The sequence below is a fragment of the Eubalaena glacialis genome, chromosome 18 (genome assembly GCF_028564815.1).
Source record: "Eubalaena glacialis isolate mEubGla1 chromosome 18, mEubGla1.1.hap2.+ XY, whole genome shotgun sequence".
NCBI lineage: Eukaryota > Metazoa > Chordata > Mammalia > Artiodactyla > Balaenidae > Eubalaena > Eubalaena glacialis.
Window position 1 is genome coordinate 18,200,051 of NC_083733.1, and position 17,462 is coordinate 18,217,512.

The following is a 17,462-nucleotide window of genomic DNA, read 5'->3' on the forward strand; positions in this document are numbered from 1 at the left end:
AACATGTAGGATGGACTTCCTTCTTGCCTAACAGTTTGCTAGAAGAAAGTTTTTGCCCTCTGCTCTGCCCTTCCTACTTCTTGACAGGAAAACATGCTCAAGGCCTGGAAGTGTGGTCGCCATCTTGTGATCATAAAGCAACAAGCATGAGAACAGGATCTGCTTAGATCATGCAGCAGAAAGGTAGAAAAGGGTGATGCACCAGCCTAGACTGCTTACCCTAGTCTTCTATTTGCATGAGGTAAATCTACTCATATCTATTTAAGCTTCTGGTATTTATAGTTGAATGCATTTCTGATATATACAATATGGAAACTATTTTTCTGGCCCTCAGGTAGCCTTGTGATACACATTTAACATTACATCCCAATGTAGTGCAGGGAAAGAGAGACCCATTAGTGAAACGAAACTGAATCTACTTTGAATCTCTTTAGTTTCATTTCTTATTCTATTAAATCTTTTCAAGCAAGTCTTGGTTTTGCTGTATGAACTCTACAAATTCCCTAAGACTAATTCAAAGTGCTATTAGTTCTGAAATTTAGATGAAGCACAAATAAAAAAACAAATAGGGCTCAGGGATGAAAACATGGTAAAGGAAAGACTCTAAAGATTTTTTCTCACTTTTGACACAACTGCTCCTTTCCAAGTTTAGAGATGAGTTTGTTGTGTCTTGGCTTTTGACTCTGCTTACTTACTTCATCAATAAAGTTTCCAATTTCATCAGGATTGGCAGGTCGGGGTCGATACTGGGGCACACTCAGGAGGGTTGGCGCCACATCATTGCGAGTCACTTCGGGCCGAGCATCCAGGCCCCTGTGTAGCTGGCTCAGGTCATAGTCCTTTAGAGAAAAAGGTAAAAGCATAGCAAAGAGTAAAACAGAAACAGTCATAAACACAGGGTCATATTTGGTTTACAGATTATGGTACTGGCTAAGGCCTTAACAGTCAGCTGTATGATATCTACAAGCATGTGCCAATGTAATCTGAAATGGCAGCTGGTTTGTTTTTTTTTCTTTTCTGAAATGGTAGTTTTCAACCTAAGAGTCTCCAAATAGCACTGGAAGGAAATATAGCATAAAAGCCTTGTGAGGAACATTTGTGGGTACAGATGTAGACTGTTTTACCTTATTAACTTTTCATAGGGTATGATTATTAGATTATTATTCAGCAAATATTCACTCCTTTCCCACCCTATCCTCTGTGAAAAGAATAGAAATCCATTAATGTAGGGCTATGCCATTTGACTTGCTTTGACCAATGGGGCATTAATACATGTGACACAGGCAAAGGCTTTAAGTGTACTTTGGTCTTACCTGCTGGGACAAAGAAGATAGGAATTACATGGAACATTCCTGGACACAACTCACAGCACACAGCCATCCAGCCAAACGCAGCCTATATCAGCCTAGCCCCAACCAACCCACACATTCTTCTGAGCCTAGATGCCATAGACTGTTTGTGTCCCCCCTAAATTCACATGTTGAAACAACGTGATGGTATTTGGAGGTAGGACGTTTGGCAGGTGATTAGGTTGTGACAGTGTATGGAGCCCTCAGGAATGGGATTAGTGCCCTTATAAAAGACACCCAGAGCTCCCTTGCCCATTCCACCACATGAGGACACAGTGAGACGAGGGCCATCTATGAACCAGGAAGAGGGCCCTCACTAGGCACCGAATCTGCCAGCACTTTGACCTTGCATTTCCCAGCTTCCAGAACTGTGAGAAATAAATTTCTGTTGTTTATAAGCACCCAGTCTATGGTATTTTGTTACAGCAGCCCGAATAGAGTAAGACACTAGCTGAGACCAGCAACTGTCCCAGCTAACCCACAAACGCATGAGAAAAACATGCTTATTGATGTGTGCCACTGACATTCTGGGGTTGCCTGTTATACAGCATTATTGTGGTAATAGCTCAATAATACAGGGCAAGGCAAACTCAAAGGAAACAAAATATTAAAACAGATCAGTCCTCGTGCTCCACAACAAGAGAAGCCACCGCAATGAGAAGCCCGCGCGCCGCAATGAAGAATAGCCCCCGCTTGCCACAACTAGAGAAAGCCCGCGCAAAAGCAACGAAGACCCAACGCAGCCAAAAATAAATAAATAAAATAAATTTATAAAAACAACAACAGGGGCTTCCCTGGTGGCGCAGTGGTTGAGAATCTGCCTGCCAATGCAGGGGACACGGGTTCGAGTCCTGGTCTGGGAAGATCCCACATGCCGCGGAGCAACTACGCCCGTGAGCCACAATTACTGAGCCTGCGCGTCTGGAGCCTGTGCTCCGCAACAAGAGAGGCCACGATAATGAGGCCCGCGCACCGCGATGAAGAGTGGCCCCCACTTGCCACAACTAGAGAAAGCCCTCGCACAGAAACGAAGACCCAACACAGCCATGAATAAATGGATAAATAAATAAAAATTAAAAAAACAACAACAACAACAACAACAACAAAAAACAGATCAGTCGCTCTATGTCAAAGATAATTTGAATAAAGTTCATGTCCTGGAAATAGCAGTGAGGAGAGTAGGCTCTGGAGTCAGACCACCTGGTTTTATGGCTTCCTAGCTCTGTGACTTTGGGCAAATTGCTTAACTGCTCTGTGCCTCTGTTCGTTCATCTGAACAATAAATAAACGTTAGCAATGTTGTATTGATGATGATGATGGTGGTGATGATGATGGTTAATGACAACATCTATTTTCTTGGGTAGATGAAAGGTCTTTAAAAAATTACGCAAAGTGACACAGAGCTATTTCAAATGTCTGTCTTCCCCTAATCATTGCTTCCTCCAAATAAAGAGATTGCCATTAAGCTTTCTCCCATGGTTTTAAACACCCACCTGGTCTTCTTCTCCACCTCCTTCTTCATCATAGGAATAAACGTTGTCCCGGGTGTCGTCTTCTGGGGGCAGTAAGGGCTCTTTGACTACCCTTCTCCTCCGAACAAGTAGCAGAAGCAGCAGAATCAGGACTGGAGCGGGGAAGAGAGAGGTGAGAGCCACAGGTCAAGAAGGCCATAAGCAGCAGCTGGCGCAGAGCACCACTGCCTTGCAGACCAGACAGATGGCTGTAAGACAACTCACATGTCTTCACACCCCTGAGGTTAATATATGCAGCACTACACAGTGGACAATTACATGAGAACTCAATTGTGGTCTTTAACTGGACCTTAAACCAATCAGTCATTTCCCAAAATCTGGAGCAAAGTACTCTAGGCAGCAGAAATGGTCCAGGCAAAGGCTCCAAGCAGATGGGTGTGGTTAAGGAAAGACAGGGTCAGCGTGGCTGTAGCAGGATCACCAGGGGAGAAAGAAGGGGAGAGGGGGTCAGAGGGGCAGCAAGGACATGCGGACCTCTGGAGGGACTTTGGCTTCGATTCAGAGTGAGTTGAAGCCTTTGAAGGTTTGTGAGCCTTCAAGGTTTGTGACATTTAGGGTCAGCCTAAATGTGACTAACACATGCATATTATTCTTATTCAGTTATGGGGGTGGGGGAGTGGGGCACAGACTATAAAATCGCCTGGTACACAATGAAAAAACACCAACAAATTTTAAAATTAAAAATAAACAACAGCAAAAAAAAAAAAAAAAAAAGAAAAGCACTTGGTATATTCCTTATCTTCTCTTAGGATAAATCATGTAAGCGCGCTTTAAAATCTATTTTCAAGGTTTTCATCTGATCTCGGGGGCTATGTCTAGGCTATATACGATTAATATTTAATTTTTTAAAAAATTAAATAATTTATTGTGAATGGGAAAAAAATATGATTCAGTGTGTTTTCTAACTTATAGGTCCTTATACCCAAGTACCTAGTGAAGCATCACTGCACTGAGACAGGAGGCGGCATACACTTGCAAGTACCCAACCTACCTGTTTCTGAAATCAGAAAGATTCCAAGATCTTATCCAGATAAACAATATAACCCCCTGGACCATGACTCAAGAACAGAAATACTGAGTGAGTTCTTGCTAGGTGGGCCAGGCCTGTCTTGGCCCTGAGGACACAGCACTGAAAACAATGGAAGCTGCAAACAGCCCCCATCCCTGTGGAGCTTAGGGCTGAAGAGCCAGAGGAGGGCTATCGTTTGCAAAAGGATGCTTCTTATCAAACATTACTTAAATGTTATGTAAGGGAAAGTAACGAAAACATGGCATATTGTTATCACCTCAGGAAGCACCACCCAACTCAGCTGTCCTGAAACCCCCCAATCCCCGGTGTCGGAGACAAATCCTGCACAAAGTAAGCAACCAAATATTGGTTGACTACACAAAAACCTTCATATCCTCTTGTCTCTCTAGAACATTCTTTAGACACTTAATTTCGATGTCTGCCCATAAGGAACAAGACATTGGAAATCTGCACACTGGCATTGCTTCTGCTGTAAATGTTGCACATTTGAACATTCCGAAATGTTGTTCTCAGCCCCTGTGTCTAATGAAATACACCCATAGCAAAGTTAGATAAAATATTGACTTTTTTAACAGTAGCTTTAAGTATAACTGCGTGGTGGCAATAAAGCCACGTGAATCCTGGAGGAAGAAAGGTCCAGAAAGTTCACTGAATTGTAAACAACTCTCTCCTTCCTTTTCCATTTTGAGAGGATGCAGCAGAGGGCAGGAGCTAAGGGGACACACTGCAAACATTTCCCGAAGGCCAACAGGTAATCCCTTCTTCAATCTGTTGAAGCAGCAGAATCAGTAACACTGCTGAATCTAAACTGAAAGCCCCCAGGTGGTCCCATTGCTCCCCTCTAAGGACTTTCTTCTACTCCAGCAAGGTCGGCCTCTCTGCCCTACACAGTCCGTCAAGCCTTCCTCTCTCTGTGCCTTCGCTGGTGTGGGAACCACCACAAATGGCCCTCTTGCTGTGAGGATTCCCCCAGTCCTGTGGCCCAGCTATCCTGTCTTCCACCAAACCTTTCTCAAGACTCAATCAACAGCCTCCTCGTCTGACTGCAAGGACCTTCGTGACCTGAACCACGTGTCATAGCTCCTAATGATAAAAAAAGCAACAACAACACTATCTTTGAGGTTTTCTGACTTGCCCGCCACTAGCTTTTAGAAACCATAACAGCACCTGTGTCCACCCTAGGGCTCAGTCTACAGGTAGGCTCAGGTGATATCGGTTTTAAGGACTGTGCCAGAAACTGCCAAATTTTCCCCAGTAACCTTTTTCCCCTTCATCCTTTGAGTCACTGATACTCACCGTGCACCCCACACTCCACCCCTACTCTCGGCACCAAGTTTTAACTGGACACATGGTCACCCGGTTAGAGTGGGAGGTTCCAGGTGTGGCTGTGTTTGGGCCGGTGGGATGTGAGTGAAGGTGATATGCTCAGTTTCCAGATATGTGCCTTCCACTTCCTCTAAACCCTCCTCCAGGGTGGGATGTGGAGGAGGTAGTGGTGAGCTGGCACTGACCAAGGCCTCGCTGCTCCGAGCGTGGTCCAAACACCTGCAACATCGGCATCACCTCAGAGCTGGTTAGAAATGCAGAGGCTGAGGCCCCACCCCAGACCTACTGGATCAGCATTCTCATATACAGGTGATTTGTGTACACTCAAGCTGGAGAAACACTGCCCTTAGAGGCTGAAAGAACAAAATAGAAGGACTGGGCAGCCTTCCAGTCTTGGACCACTTACCCCTGAAATGCTCAGTAAGAGAAAAACCTCCCCCATTTCAGAAGGTAGAGGCTGAAACACTTGCCAGCTGCACTTACTGAGAAAAGCAAGAATGCCTCCAAGAATCCCCAGAATGGCGGGAACTTGCAATCCTGCTTCGGTGTAAGACCCGGGCTTCGTACAGCCGCTGACGACCCCTTCACAGTCACACACATGCACATCTAAGGTGGTCACTTGGTCTTTGTTCTGGTTGTCTATGAGCTTGAGATTGATTTTGTAGTCAATCATCTCTAGGGTTTTCTTTGGCTTAAAAATCAGAGATTCATGTTCTGGAGGAAGCAACAAAAATGAGGGGATCAGGAGAGATAAAAAGTTCATTCTAGATTAAAATTATTAGGGAACTAGAGACATTCCAAAGCTGAATGAAGATAACAGCTGCTTGGGTTGTAGATTATTGGGCAGGATGTCACGGACTCAGACACCAGAAACGCAAAGGGATCTTTGGTTCAATGCCACAAATGTAGAAGGGACAAGGAAACAAGCCTTAAAAGGGATGACAAGTGGGGAATTCCCTGGTGGTCCAGTGGTTAGGACTCCGAGCTTCCACTGCTGGGGGCCCAGGTTCGATCTCTGGTCGGGGAACTAAGATCCCACAAGACGTGTGGTGCAGCCAAAACAAAACAAAAACAACAACAACAAAAAAAAAAAACAAACAACAACATAAAGGGGGTGACAAGTGGATATTGAGAAGGGAAATTCAGAAGCGGGAGGCGCGAGGGAAGCACGGGGTCAGAGCAAAGTTTCCAAAATAAGACTCAAGTGCCCACCTGGGTCATTGTACTCAATGGTCCAGTTGACACTTGCCCCATGTGTTAGTTCTGCTGTGAAGGGAGAAGTGTTGGGGGGAAGATCAGGATCAATGATGTTGATGATATAAGGCTGTGGATTCCTCTGGCAGAAGTCCATGTTCCGAGGTTCTGGTATGGGGCCATTGTCATTCACATCATCGAGGAATAGGAGCAGGGTTCCCGTTCCAGTAGCAGGTGGAGAACCTAAGAAAATACACAGGAAATGTCACAGCTCAGGACCACTGATGAATCCCTAGTGCCTCCCATCAGACTGAATCCAACTCTTCTCCTGGCTCTTCAGGGCTCCCTCGCCAGGCCCCACCCTGCCCACAGAGCCACCCGTCCTGCCGGTTCCAGGCCATCCTCATTCCTGGCTGGGCAGACCTCCGACATGCCTATTCCCCACTTTGATAACAATTATTCAAGTTATTCCTCACACCAAGGACTCCCTCCATCTTCACACATAACTTTATTCATCCATTAAATTTTAACATCTCTATACCAAGGGACGGGGGGAGGGAAGGAATGGGAGTTTGGGATTAGCAAAGGCAAACTATTATATATAGGATGGATAAACAACAAGGTCTTACTGTATAGCACAGGGAACTATATTCAGTATTCTGTGACAAACCATAATGGAAAAGAATATGAAAAAGAACATATATATATATATAAATATATATATATATATATAGCTGAGTCACTTTGCTGTACAGAAGAAATTAACACAACATTGTAAATCAACTATACTTCAATAAAATTAAAAAAAAAAACACAACTTTTTTTTTTAAGTTAATTATTTTTTTTTTAAACATCTTTATTGAAGTATAATTGCTTTACAATGGTGTGTTAGCTTCTGCTTTATAACAAAGTGAATCAGTTATACATATACATATGTTCCCATATCTCATCCCTCTTGCATCTCCCTCCCTCCCACCCTCCCTATCCCACCCCTCTAGGTGGTCACAAAGCACCGAGCTGATCTCCCTGTGCTATGCGGCTGCTTCCCACTAGCTATCTATTTCACATTTGGTAGTGTATGTATGTCCATGACACTCTCTCACCCTGTCACATCTCACCCCTCCCCCTCCCCATATCCTCAAGTCCATTCTCTAGTAGGTCTGTGTCTTTATTCCCATCTTGCCACTAGGTTCTTCATGACCTTTTTTTTTAATTTTTTTTTTTTCCTTAGATTCCATATATATGTGTTAGCATACTGTATTTCTTTTTCTCTTTCTGACTTACTTCACTCTGTATGACAGACTCTAACTCCATTCACCTCATTACAAATACCTCCATTTCATTTCTTTTTATGGCTGAGTAATATTCCATTGTATATATGTGCCACATCTTCTTTATCCATTCATCCGATGATGGACACCTAGGTTGCTTCCATGTCCTGGCTATTGTAAACAGAGCTGCAATGAATATTTTGGTACATGACTCTTTCTGAATTATGGTTTTCTCAGGGTATATGCCCAGTAGTGGGATTGCTGGGTCATATGGTAGTTCTATTTTTAGTTTTTTAAGGAACCTCCATACTGTTCTCCATAGTGGCTGTATCAATTTACATTCCCACCAACAGTGCAAGAGTGTTCCCTTTTCTCCACACCCTCTCCAGCATTTATTGTTTGTAGATCTTTTGATGATGGCCATTCTGACCGGTGTGAGATGATACCTCATTGTAGTTTTGATTTGCATTTCTCTAATGATTAATGATGTTGAGCATTCTTTCATGTGTCTGTTGGCAATCTGTATCTCTTCTTTGGAGAAATGTCTATTTAGGTTTTCTGCCCATTTTTGGATTGGGTTGTTTGTTTTTTTGTTATTGAGCTGCATGAGCTGCTTGTAAATCTTGGAGATTAATCCTTTGTCAGTTGCTTCATTTGCAAATATTTTCTCCCATTCTGAGGGTTGTCTTTTGGTCTTGTTTATGGTTTCCTTTGCTGTGCAAACGCTTTTAAGTTTCATTAGGTCCCATTTGTTTATTTGTGTTTTTATTTCCATTTCTCTAGGACCTGGGTCAAAAAGGATCTTGCTGTGATTTATGTCATAGAGTGTTCTGCCTATGTTTTCCTCTAAGAGTTTGATAGTGTCTGGCCTTACACTTAGGTCTTTAATCCATTTTGAGTTTATTTTTGTGTATGGTGTCAGGGAGTGTTCTAATTTCATACTTTTACATGTACCTGTCCAATTTTCCCAGCACCACTTATTGAAGAGGCTGTCTTTTCTCCACTGTATATGCTTGCCTCCTTTATCAAAGATAAGGTGACCATATGTGCGTGGGCTTATCTCTGGGCTTTCTATCCTGTTCCATTGATCTACATTTCTGTTTTTGTGCCAGTACCAAACTGTCTTGATTACTGTAGCTTTGTAATATAGTCTGAAGTCAGGGAGCCTGATTCCTCCAGCTCCATTTTTCGTTCTCAAGATTGCTTTGGCTATTCGGGGTCTTTTGTGTTTCCATACAAATTGTGAAATTTTTTGTTCTAGTTCTGTGAAAAATGCCAGTGGTAGTTTGATAGGGATTGCATTGAATCTGTAGATTGCTTTGGGTAGCAGAGTCATTTTCACAATGTTGATTCTTCCAATCCAAGAACATGGTATATCTCTCCATCTATTTGTATCATCTTTAATTTCTTTCATCAGTGTCCTATAATTTTCTGCATACAGGTCTTTTGTCTCCTTAGGTAGGTTTATTCCTAGATATTTTATTCTTTTTGTTGCAATGGTAAACGGGAGTGTTTTCTTAATTTCACTTTCAGATTTTTCATCATTAGTATACAGGAATGCAAGAGATTTCTGTGCATTAATTTTGTATCCTGCTACTTTACCAAATTCATTGATTAGCTCTAGTAGTTTTCTGGTAGCATCTTTTGGATTCTCTATGTATAGTATCATGTCATCTGCAAACAGTGACAGCTTTACTTCTTCTTTTCCGATTTGGATTCCTTTTATTTCTTTTTCTTCTCTGATTGCTGTGGCTAACACTTCCAAAACTATGTTGAATAATAGTGGTGAGAGTGGGCAACCTTGTCTTGCTCCTGATCTTAGTGGAAATGGTTTCAGTTTTTCACCATTGAGGACAATGTTGGCTGTGGGTTTGTCATATATGGCCTTTATTATGTTGAGGAAAGTTCCCTCTATGCCTACTTTCTGCAGGACTTTTATCATAAATGGGTGTTGAATTTTGTCGAAAGCTTTCTCTGCATCTATTGAGATGATCATATGGTTTTTCTCCTTCAATTTGTTAATATGATGTATCACGTTGATTGATTTGCGTATATTGAAGAATCCTTGCATTCCTGGAATAAACCCCACTTGATCATGGTGTATAATCCTTTTAATGTGCTGTTGGATTCTGTTTGCTAGTATTTTGTTGAGGATTTTTGCATCTATGTTCATCAGTGATATTGGCCTGTAGTTTTCTTTCTTTGTGACATCTTTGTCTGGTTTTGGTATCAGGGTGATGGTGGCCTCGTAGAATGAGTTGGGGAGTGTTCCTCCCTCTGCAATATTTTGGAAGAGTTTGAGAAGGATAGGTGTTAGCTCTTCTCTAAATGTTTGATAGAATTCGCCTGTGAAGCCATCTGGTCCTGGGCTTTTGTGTGTTGGAAGATTTTTTTTTTTTTTTTTTTTTAAAAACATCTTTATTGAAGTATAATTGCTTTACAATGGTGTGCTAGCTTCTGCTTTACAACAAAGTGAATCAGTTACACATATACATATGTTGCCATATCTCGTCCCTCTTGCATCTCCCTCCCTCCCACCCTCCCTATCCCACCCCTCTAGGTGGTCACAAAGCACCGAGCTGATCTCCCTGTGCTATGCGGCTGCTTCCCACTAGTTATCTATTTTACATTTGGTAGTGTATATATGTCCATGACACTCTCTCACCCTGTCACATCTCACCCCTCCCCCTCCCCATATCCTCAAGTCCATTCTCTAGTAGGTCTGTGTCTTTATTCCCATCTTGCCACTAGGTTCTTCATGACCTCTTTTTTTTTTTTTCCCTTAGATTCCATATATATGTGTTAGCATACTGTATTTGTTTTTCTCTTTCTGACTTACTTCACTCTGTATGACAGACTCTAACTCCATCCACCTCATTACAAACACCTCCATTTCATTTCTTTTTATGGCTGAGTAATATTCCATTGTATATATGTGCCACATCTTCTTTATCCATTCATCCGATGATGGACACCTAGGTTGCTTCCATGTCCTGGCTATTGTAAACAGAGCTGCAATGAATATTTTGGTACATGACTCTTTCTGAATTATGGTTTTCTCAGGGTATATGCCCAGTAGTGGGATTGCTGGGTCATATGGTAGTTCTATTTTTAGTTTTTTAAGGAACCTCCATACTGTTCTCCATAGTGGCTGTATCAATTTACATTCCCACCAACAGTGCAAGAGTGTTCCCTTTTCTCCACACCCTCTCCAGCATTTATTGTTTCTAGATTTTTTGATGATGGCCATTCTGACCGGTGTGAGATGATACCTCATTGTAGTTTTGATTTGCATTTCTCTAATGATTAATGATGTTGAGCATTCTTTCATGTGTCTGTTGGCAATCTGTATCTCTTCTTTGGAGAAATGTCTATTTAGGTCTTCTGCCCATTTTTGGATTGGGTTGTTTGTTTTTTTTGTTATTGAGCTGCATGAGCTGCTTGTAAATCTTGGAGATTAATCCTTTGTCCGTTGCTTCATTTGCAAATATTTTCTCCCATTCTGAGGGTTGTCTTTTGGTCTTGTTTATGGTTTCCTTTGCTGTGCAAAAGCTTTTAAGTTTCATTAGGTCCCATTTGTTTATTTGTGTTTTTATTTCCATTTCTCTAGGACCTGGGTCAAAAAGGATCTTGCTGTGACTTATGTCATACAGTGTTCTGCCTATGTTTTCCTCTAAGAGTTTGATAGTGTCTGGCCTTACACTTAGGTCTTTAATCCATTTTGAGTTTATTTTTGTGTATGGTGTTAGGCAGTGTTCTAATTTCATACTTTTACATGTACCTGTCCAATTTTCCCAGCACCACTTATTGAAGAGGCTGTCTTTTCTCCACTGTATATGCTTGCCTCCTTTATCAAAGATAAGGTGACCATATGTGCGTGGGCTTATCTCTGGGCTTTCTATCCTGTTCCATTGATCTACATTTCTGTTTTTGTGCCAGTACCAAACTGTCTTGATTACTGTAGCTTTGTAATATAGTCTGAAGTCAGGGAGCCTGATTCCTCCAGCTCCATTTTTCGTTCTCAAGATTGCTTTGGCTATTCGGGGTCTTTTGTGTTTCCATACAAATTGTGAAATTTTTTGTTCTAGTTCTGTGAAAAATGCCAGTGGTAGTTTGATAGGGATTGCATTGAATCTGTAGATTGCTTTGGGTAGCAGAGTCATTTTCACAATGTTGATTCTTCCAATCCAAGAACATGGTATATCTCTCCATCTATTTGTATCATCTTTAATTTCTTTCATCAGTGTCCTATAATTTTCTGCATACAGGTCTTTTGTCTCCTTAGGTAGGTTTATTCCTAGATATTTTATTCTTTTTGTTGCAATGGTAAACGGGAGTGTTTTCTTAATTTCACTTTCAGATTTTTCATCATTAGTATACAGGAATGCAAGAGATTTCTGTGCATTAATTTTGTATCCTGCTACTTTACCAAATTCATTGATTAGCTCTAGTAGTTTTCTGGTAGCATCTTTTGGATTCTCTATGTATAGTATCATGTCATCTGCAAACAGTGACAGCTTTACTTCTTCTTTTCCGATTTGGATTCCTTTTATTTCTTTTTCTTCTCTGATTGCTGTGGCTAACACTTCCAAAACTATGTTGAATAATAGTGGTGAGAGTGGGCAACCTTGTCTTGCTCCTGATCTTAGTGGAAATGGTTTCAGTTTTTCACCATTGAGGACAATGTTGGCTGTGGGTTTGTCATATATGGCCTTTATTATGTTGAGGAAAGTTCCCTCTATGCCTACTTTCTGCAGGACTTTTATCATAAATGGGTGTTGAATTTTGTCGAAAGCTTTCTCTGCATCTATTGAGATGATCATATGGTTTTTCTCCTTCAATTTGTTAATATGATGTATCACGTTGATTGATTTGCGTATATTGAAGAATCCTTGCATTCCTGGAATAAACCCCACTTGATCATGGTGTATAATCCTTTTAATGTGCTGTTGGATTCTGTTTGCTAGTATTTTGTTGAGGATTTTTGCATCTATGTTCATCAGTGATATTGGCCTGTAGTTTTCTTTCTTTGTGACATCTTTGTCTGGTTTTGGTATCAGGGTGATGGTGGCCTCGTAGAATGAGTTGGGGAGTGTTCCTCCCTCTGCAATATTTTGGAAGAGTTTGAGAAGGATAGGTGTTAGCTCTTCTCTAAATGTTTGATAGAATTCGCCTGTGAAGCCATCTGGTCCTGGGCTTTTGTGTGTTGGAAGATTTTTTTTTTTTTTTTTTTTAAAAACATCTTTATTGAAGTATAATTGCTTTACAATGGTGTGCTAGCTTCTGCTTTACAACAAAGTGAATCAGTTACACATATACATATGTTGCCATATCTCGTCCCTCTTGCATCTCCCTCCCTCCCACCCTCCCTATCCCACCCCTCTAGGTGGTCACAAAGCACCGAGCTGATCTCCCTGTGCTATGCGGCTGCTTCCCACTAGTTATCTATTTTACATTTGGTAGTGTATATATGTCCATGACACTCTCTCACCCTGTCACATCTCACCCCTCCCCCTCCCCATATCCTCAAGTCCATTCTCTAGTAGGTCTGTGTCTTTATTCCCATCTTGCCACTAGGTTCTTCATGACCTCTTTTTTTTTTTTTCCCTTAGATTCCATATATATGTGTTAGCATACTGTATTTGTTTTTCTCTTTCTGACTTACTTCACTCTGTATGACAGACTCTAACTCCATCCACCTCATTACAAACACCTCCATTTCATTTCTTTTTATGGCTGAGTAATATTCCATTGTATATATGTGCCACATCTTCTTTATCCATTCATCCGATGATGGACACCTAGGTTGCTTCCATGTCCTGGCTATTGTAAACAGAGCTGCAATGAATATTTTGGTACATGACTCTTTCTGAATTATGGTTTTCTCAGGGTATATGCCCAGTAGTGGGATTGCTGGGTCATATGGTAGTTCTATTTTTAGTTTTTTAAGGAACCTCCATACTGTTCTCCATAGTGGCTGTATCAATTTACATTCCCACCAACAGTGCAAGAGTGTTCCCTTTTCTCCACACCCTCTCCAGCATTTATTGTTTCTAGATTTTTTGATGATGGCCATTCTGACCGGTGTGAGATGATACCTCATTGTAGTTTTGATTTGCATTTCTCTAATGATTAATGATGTTGAGCATTCTTTCATGTGTCTGTTGGCAATCTGTATCTCTTCTTTGGAGAAATGTCTATTTAGGTCTTCTGCCCATTTTTGGATTGGGTTGTTTGTTTTTTTGTTATTGAGCTGCATGAGCTGCTTGTAAATCTTGGAGATTAATCCTTTGTCCGTTGCTTCATTTGCAAATATTTTCTCCCATTCTGAGGGTTGTCTTTTGGTCTTGTTTATGGTTTCCTTTGCTGTGCAAAAGCTTTTAAGTTTCATTAGGTCCCATTTGTTTATTTGTGTTTTTATTTCCATTTCTCTAGGACCTGGGTCAAAAAGGATCTTGCTGTGACTTATGTCATACAGTGTTCTGCCTATGTTTTCCTCTAAGAGTTTGATAGTGTCTGGCCTTACACTTAGGTCTTTAATCCATTTTGAGTTTATTTTTGTGTATGGTGTTAGGCAGTGTTCTAATTTCATACTTTTACATGTACCTGTCCAATTTTCCCAGCACCACTTATTGAAGAGGCTGTCTTTTCTCCACTGTATATGCTTGCCTCCTTTATCAAAGATAAGGTGACCATATGTGCGTGGGCTTATCTCTGGGCTTTCTATCCTGTTCCATTGATCTACATTTCTGTTTTTGTGCCAGTACCAAACTGTCTTGATTACTGTAGCTTTGTAATATAGTCTGAAGTCAGGGAGCCTGATTCCTCCAGCTCCATTTTTCGTTCTCAAGATTGCTTTGGCTATTCGGGGTCTTTTGTGTTTCCATACAAATTGTGAAATTTTTTGTTCTAGTTCTGTGAAAAATGCCAGTGGTAGTTTGATAGGGATTGCATTGAATCTGTAGATTGCTTTGGGTAGCAGAGTCATTTTCACAATGTTGATTCTTCCAATCCAAGAACATGGTATATCTCTCCATCTATTTGTATCATCTTTAATTTCTTTCATCAGTGTCCTATAATTTTCTGCATACAGGTCTTTTGTCTCCTTAGGTAGGTTTATTCCTAGGTATTTTATTCTTTTTGTTGCAATGGTAAACGGGAGTGTTTTCTTAATTTCACTTTCAGATTTTTCATCATTAGTATACAGGAATGCAAGAGATTTCTGTGCATTAATTTTGTATCCTGCTACTTTACCAAATTCATTGATTAGCTCTAGTAGTTTTCTGGTAGCATCTTTTGGATTCTCTATGTATAGTATCATGTCATCTGCAAACAGTGACAGCTTTACTTCTTCTTTTCCGATTTGGATTCCTTTTATTTCTTTTTCGTCTCTGATTGCTGTGGCTAACACTTCCAAAACTATGTTGAATAATAGTGGTGAGAGTGGGCAACCTTGTCTTGCTCCTGATCTTAGTGGAAATGGTTTCAGTTTTTCACCATTGAGGACAATGTTGGCTGTGGGTTTGTCATATATGGCCTTTATTATGTTGAGGAAAGTTCCCTCTATGCCTACTTTCTGCAGGACTTTTATCATAAATGGGTGTTGAATTTTGTCGAAAGCTTTCTCTGCATCTATTGAGATGATCATATGGTTTTTCTCCTTCAATTTGTTAATATGATGTATCACGTTGATTGATTTGCGTATATTGAAGAATCCTTGCATTCCTGGAATAAACCCCACTTGATCATGGTGTATGATCCTTTTAATGTGCTGTTGGATTCTGTTTGCTAGTATTTTGTTGAGGATTTTTGCATCTATGTTCATCAGTGATATTGGCCTGTAGTTTTCTTTCTTTGTGACATCTTTGCCTGGTTTTGGTATCAGGGTGATGGTGGCCTCGTAGAATGAGTTGGGGAGTGTTCCTCCCTCTGCAATATTTTGGAAGAGTTTGAGAAGGATAGGTGTTAGCTCTTCTCTAAATGTTTGATAGAATTCGCCTGTGAAGCCATCTGGTCCTGGGCTTTTGTGTGTTGGAAGATTTTTAATCACAGTTTCAATTTCAGTGCTTGTGATTGGTCTGTTCATATTTTCTATTTCTTCCTGGTTCAGTCTCGGCAGGTTGTGCATTTCTAAGAATCTGTCCATTTCTTCCAGGTTGTCCATTTTATTGGCATAGAGTTGCTTGTAGTAATCTCTCATGATCGTTTGTATTTCTGCAGTGTCAGTGGTTACTTCTCCTTTTTCATTTCTAATTCTATTAATTTGAGTCTTCTCCCTTTTTCTTTTGATGAGTCTGGCTAATGGTTTATCAATTTTGTTTATCTTCTCAAAGAACCAGCTTTTAGTTTCATTGATTTTTGCTATTGTTTCCTTCATTTCTTTTTCATTTATTTCTGATCTGATCTTTATGATTTCTTTCCTTCTGCTAGCTTTGGGGTTTTTTTGTTCTTCTTTCTCTAATTGCTTTAGGTGCAAGGTTAGGTTGTTTATTCGAGATGTTTCCTGTTTCTTGATGTAGGCTTGTATTGCTATAAACTTCCCTCTTAGAACTGCTTTTGCTGCATCCCATAGGTTTTGGATCGTCGTGTCTCCATTGTCATTTGTTTCTAGGTATTTTTTGATTTCCCCTTTGATTTCTTCAGTGATCACTTCGTTATTAAGTAGTGTATTGTGTAGCCTCCATGTGTTTGTATTTTTTACAGATCTTTTCCTGTAATTGATATCTAGTCTCATAGCGTTGTGGTCGGAAAAGATACTTGATACGATTTCAATTTTCTTAAATTTACCAAGGCTTGATTTGTGACCCAAGATATGATCTATCCTGGAGAATGTTCCATGAGCACTTGAGAAAAATGTGTATTCTGTTGTTTTTGGGTGGAATGTCCTATAAATATCAATTAAGTCCATCTTGTTTAATGTATCATTTAAAGCTTGTGTTTCCTTATTTATTTTCATTTTGGATGATCTGTCCATTGGTGAAAGTGGGGTGTTAAAGTCCCCTACTATGATTGTGTTACTGTCGATTTCCCCTTTTATGGCTGTTAGTATTTGCCTTATGTATTGAGGTGCTCCTATGTTGGGTGCATAAATATTTACAATTGTTATACCTTCCTCTTGGATCGATCCCTTGATCATTATATAGTGTCCTTCTTTGTCCCTTGTAATAGTCTTTATTTTAAAGTCTATTTTGTCTGATATGAGAATTGCTACTCCAGCTTTCTTTTGATTTCCATTTGCATGGAATATCTTTTTCCATCCCCTCACTTTCAGTCTGTATGTGTCTCTAGGTCTGAAGTGGGTCTCTTGTAGACAGCATATATATGGGTCTTGTTTTTGTATCCATTCAGCCAGTCTGTGTCTTTTGGTGGGAGCATTTAATCCATTTACATTTAAGGTAATTACCGATATGTATGTTCCTATTCCCATTTTCTTAAATGTTTTGGGTTTGTTATTGTAGGTGTTTTCCTTCTCTTGTGTTTCTTGCCTAGAGAAGTTCCTTTAGCATTTGTACACAACTTTTTTTAACCACTCTAAGAAGTCCTCCTCACCCCCTACTAGTTCTCCTTCTCTGAACTTCTAAGGCTTTAAGATCGTTATCAAAGGATTGAGCCTTTTACAATTGCCACAAGTTGCTTTTCAAATTAGATTCAGAGATTTATACACACGTCTGTTTGTATTTCTTTTACATCCTGACATAGCACTTGATAATAGAAAAAGTAGACCCTCAAGGAATCATCATCATCAATATTAGTATATTGC

The 17,462-nt window shown here is 40.4% G+C and overlaps 1 protein-coding gene across 1 annotated transcript in view; it reads right to left on the reverse strand.

The window, feature by feature from the left end:
- The window catches only part of CDH1 (cadherin 1), an 88,077-nt gene that overhangs the window by 2,760 nt on the left and 67,855 nt on the right, over positions 1-17,462 (reverse strand). Inside the window, exons 12-15 of the mRNA XM_061174544.1 lie at positions 6,450-6,674; positions 5,721-5,951; positions 2,843-2,973; positions 696-839 (exon numbers count right to left, since the gene is read on the reverse strand). Of these exons, the coding sequence (XP_061030527.1) occupies positions 696-839; positions 2,843-2,973; positions 5,721-5,951; positions 6,450-6,674 (731 nt within the window). The remainder of the gene's footprint in view (positions 1-695; positions 840-2,842; positions 2,974-5,720; positions 5,952-6,449; positions 6,675-17,462) is intronic.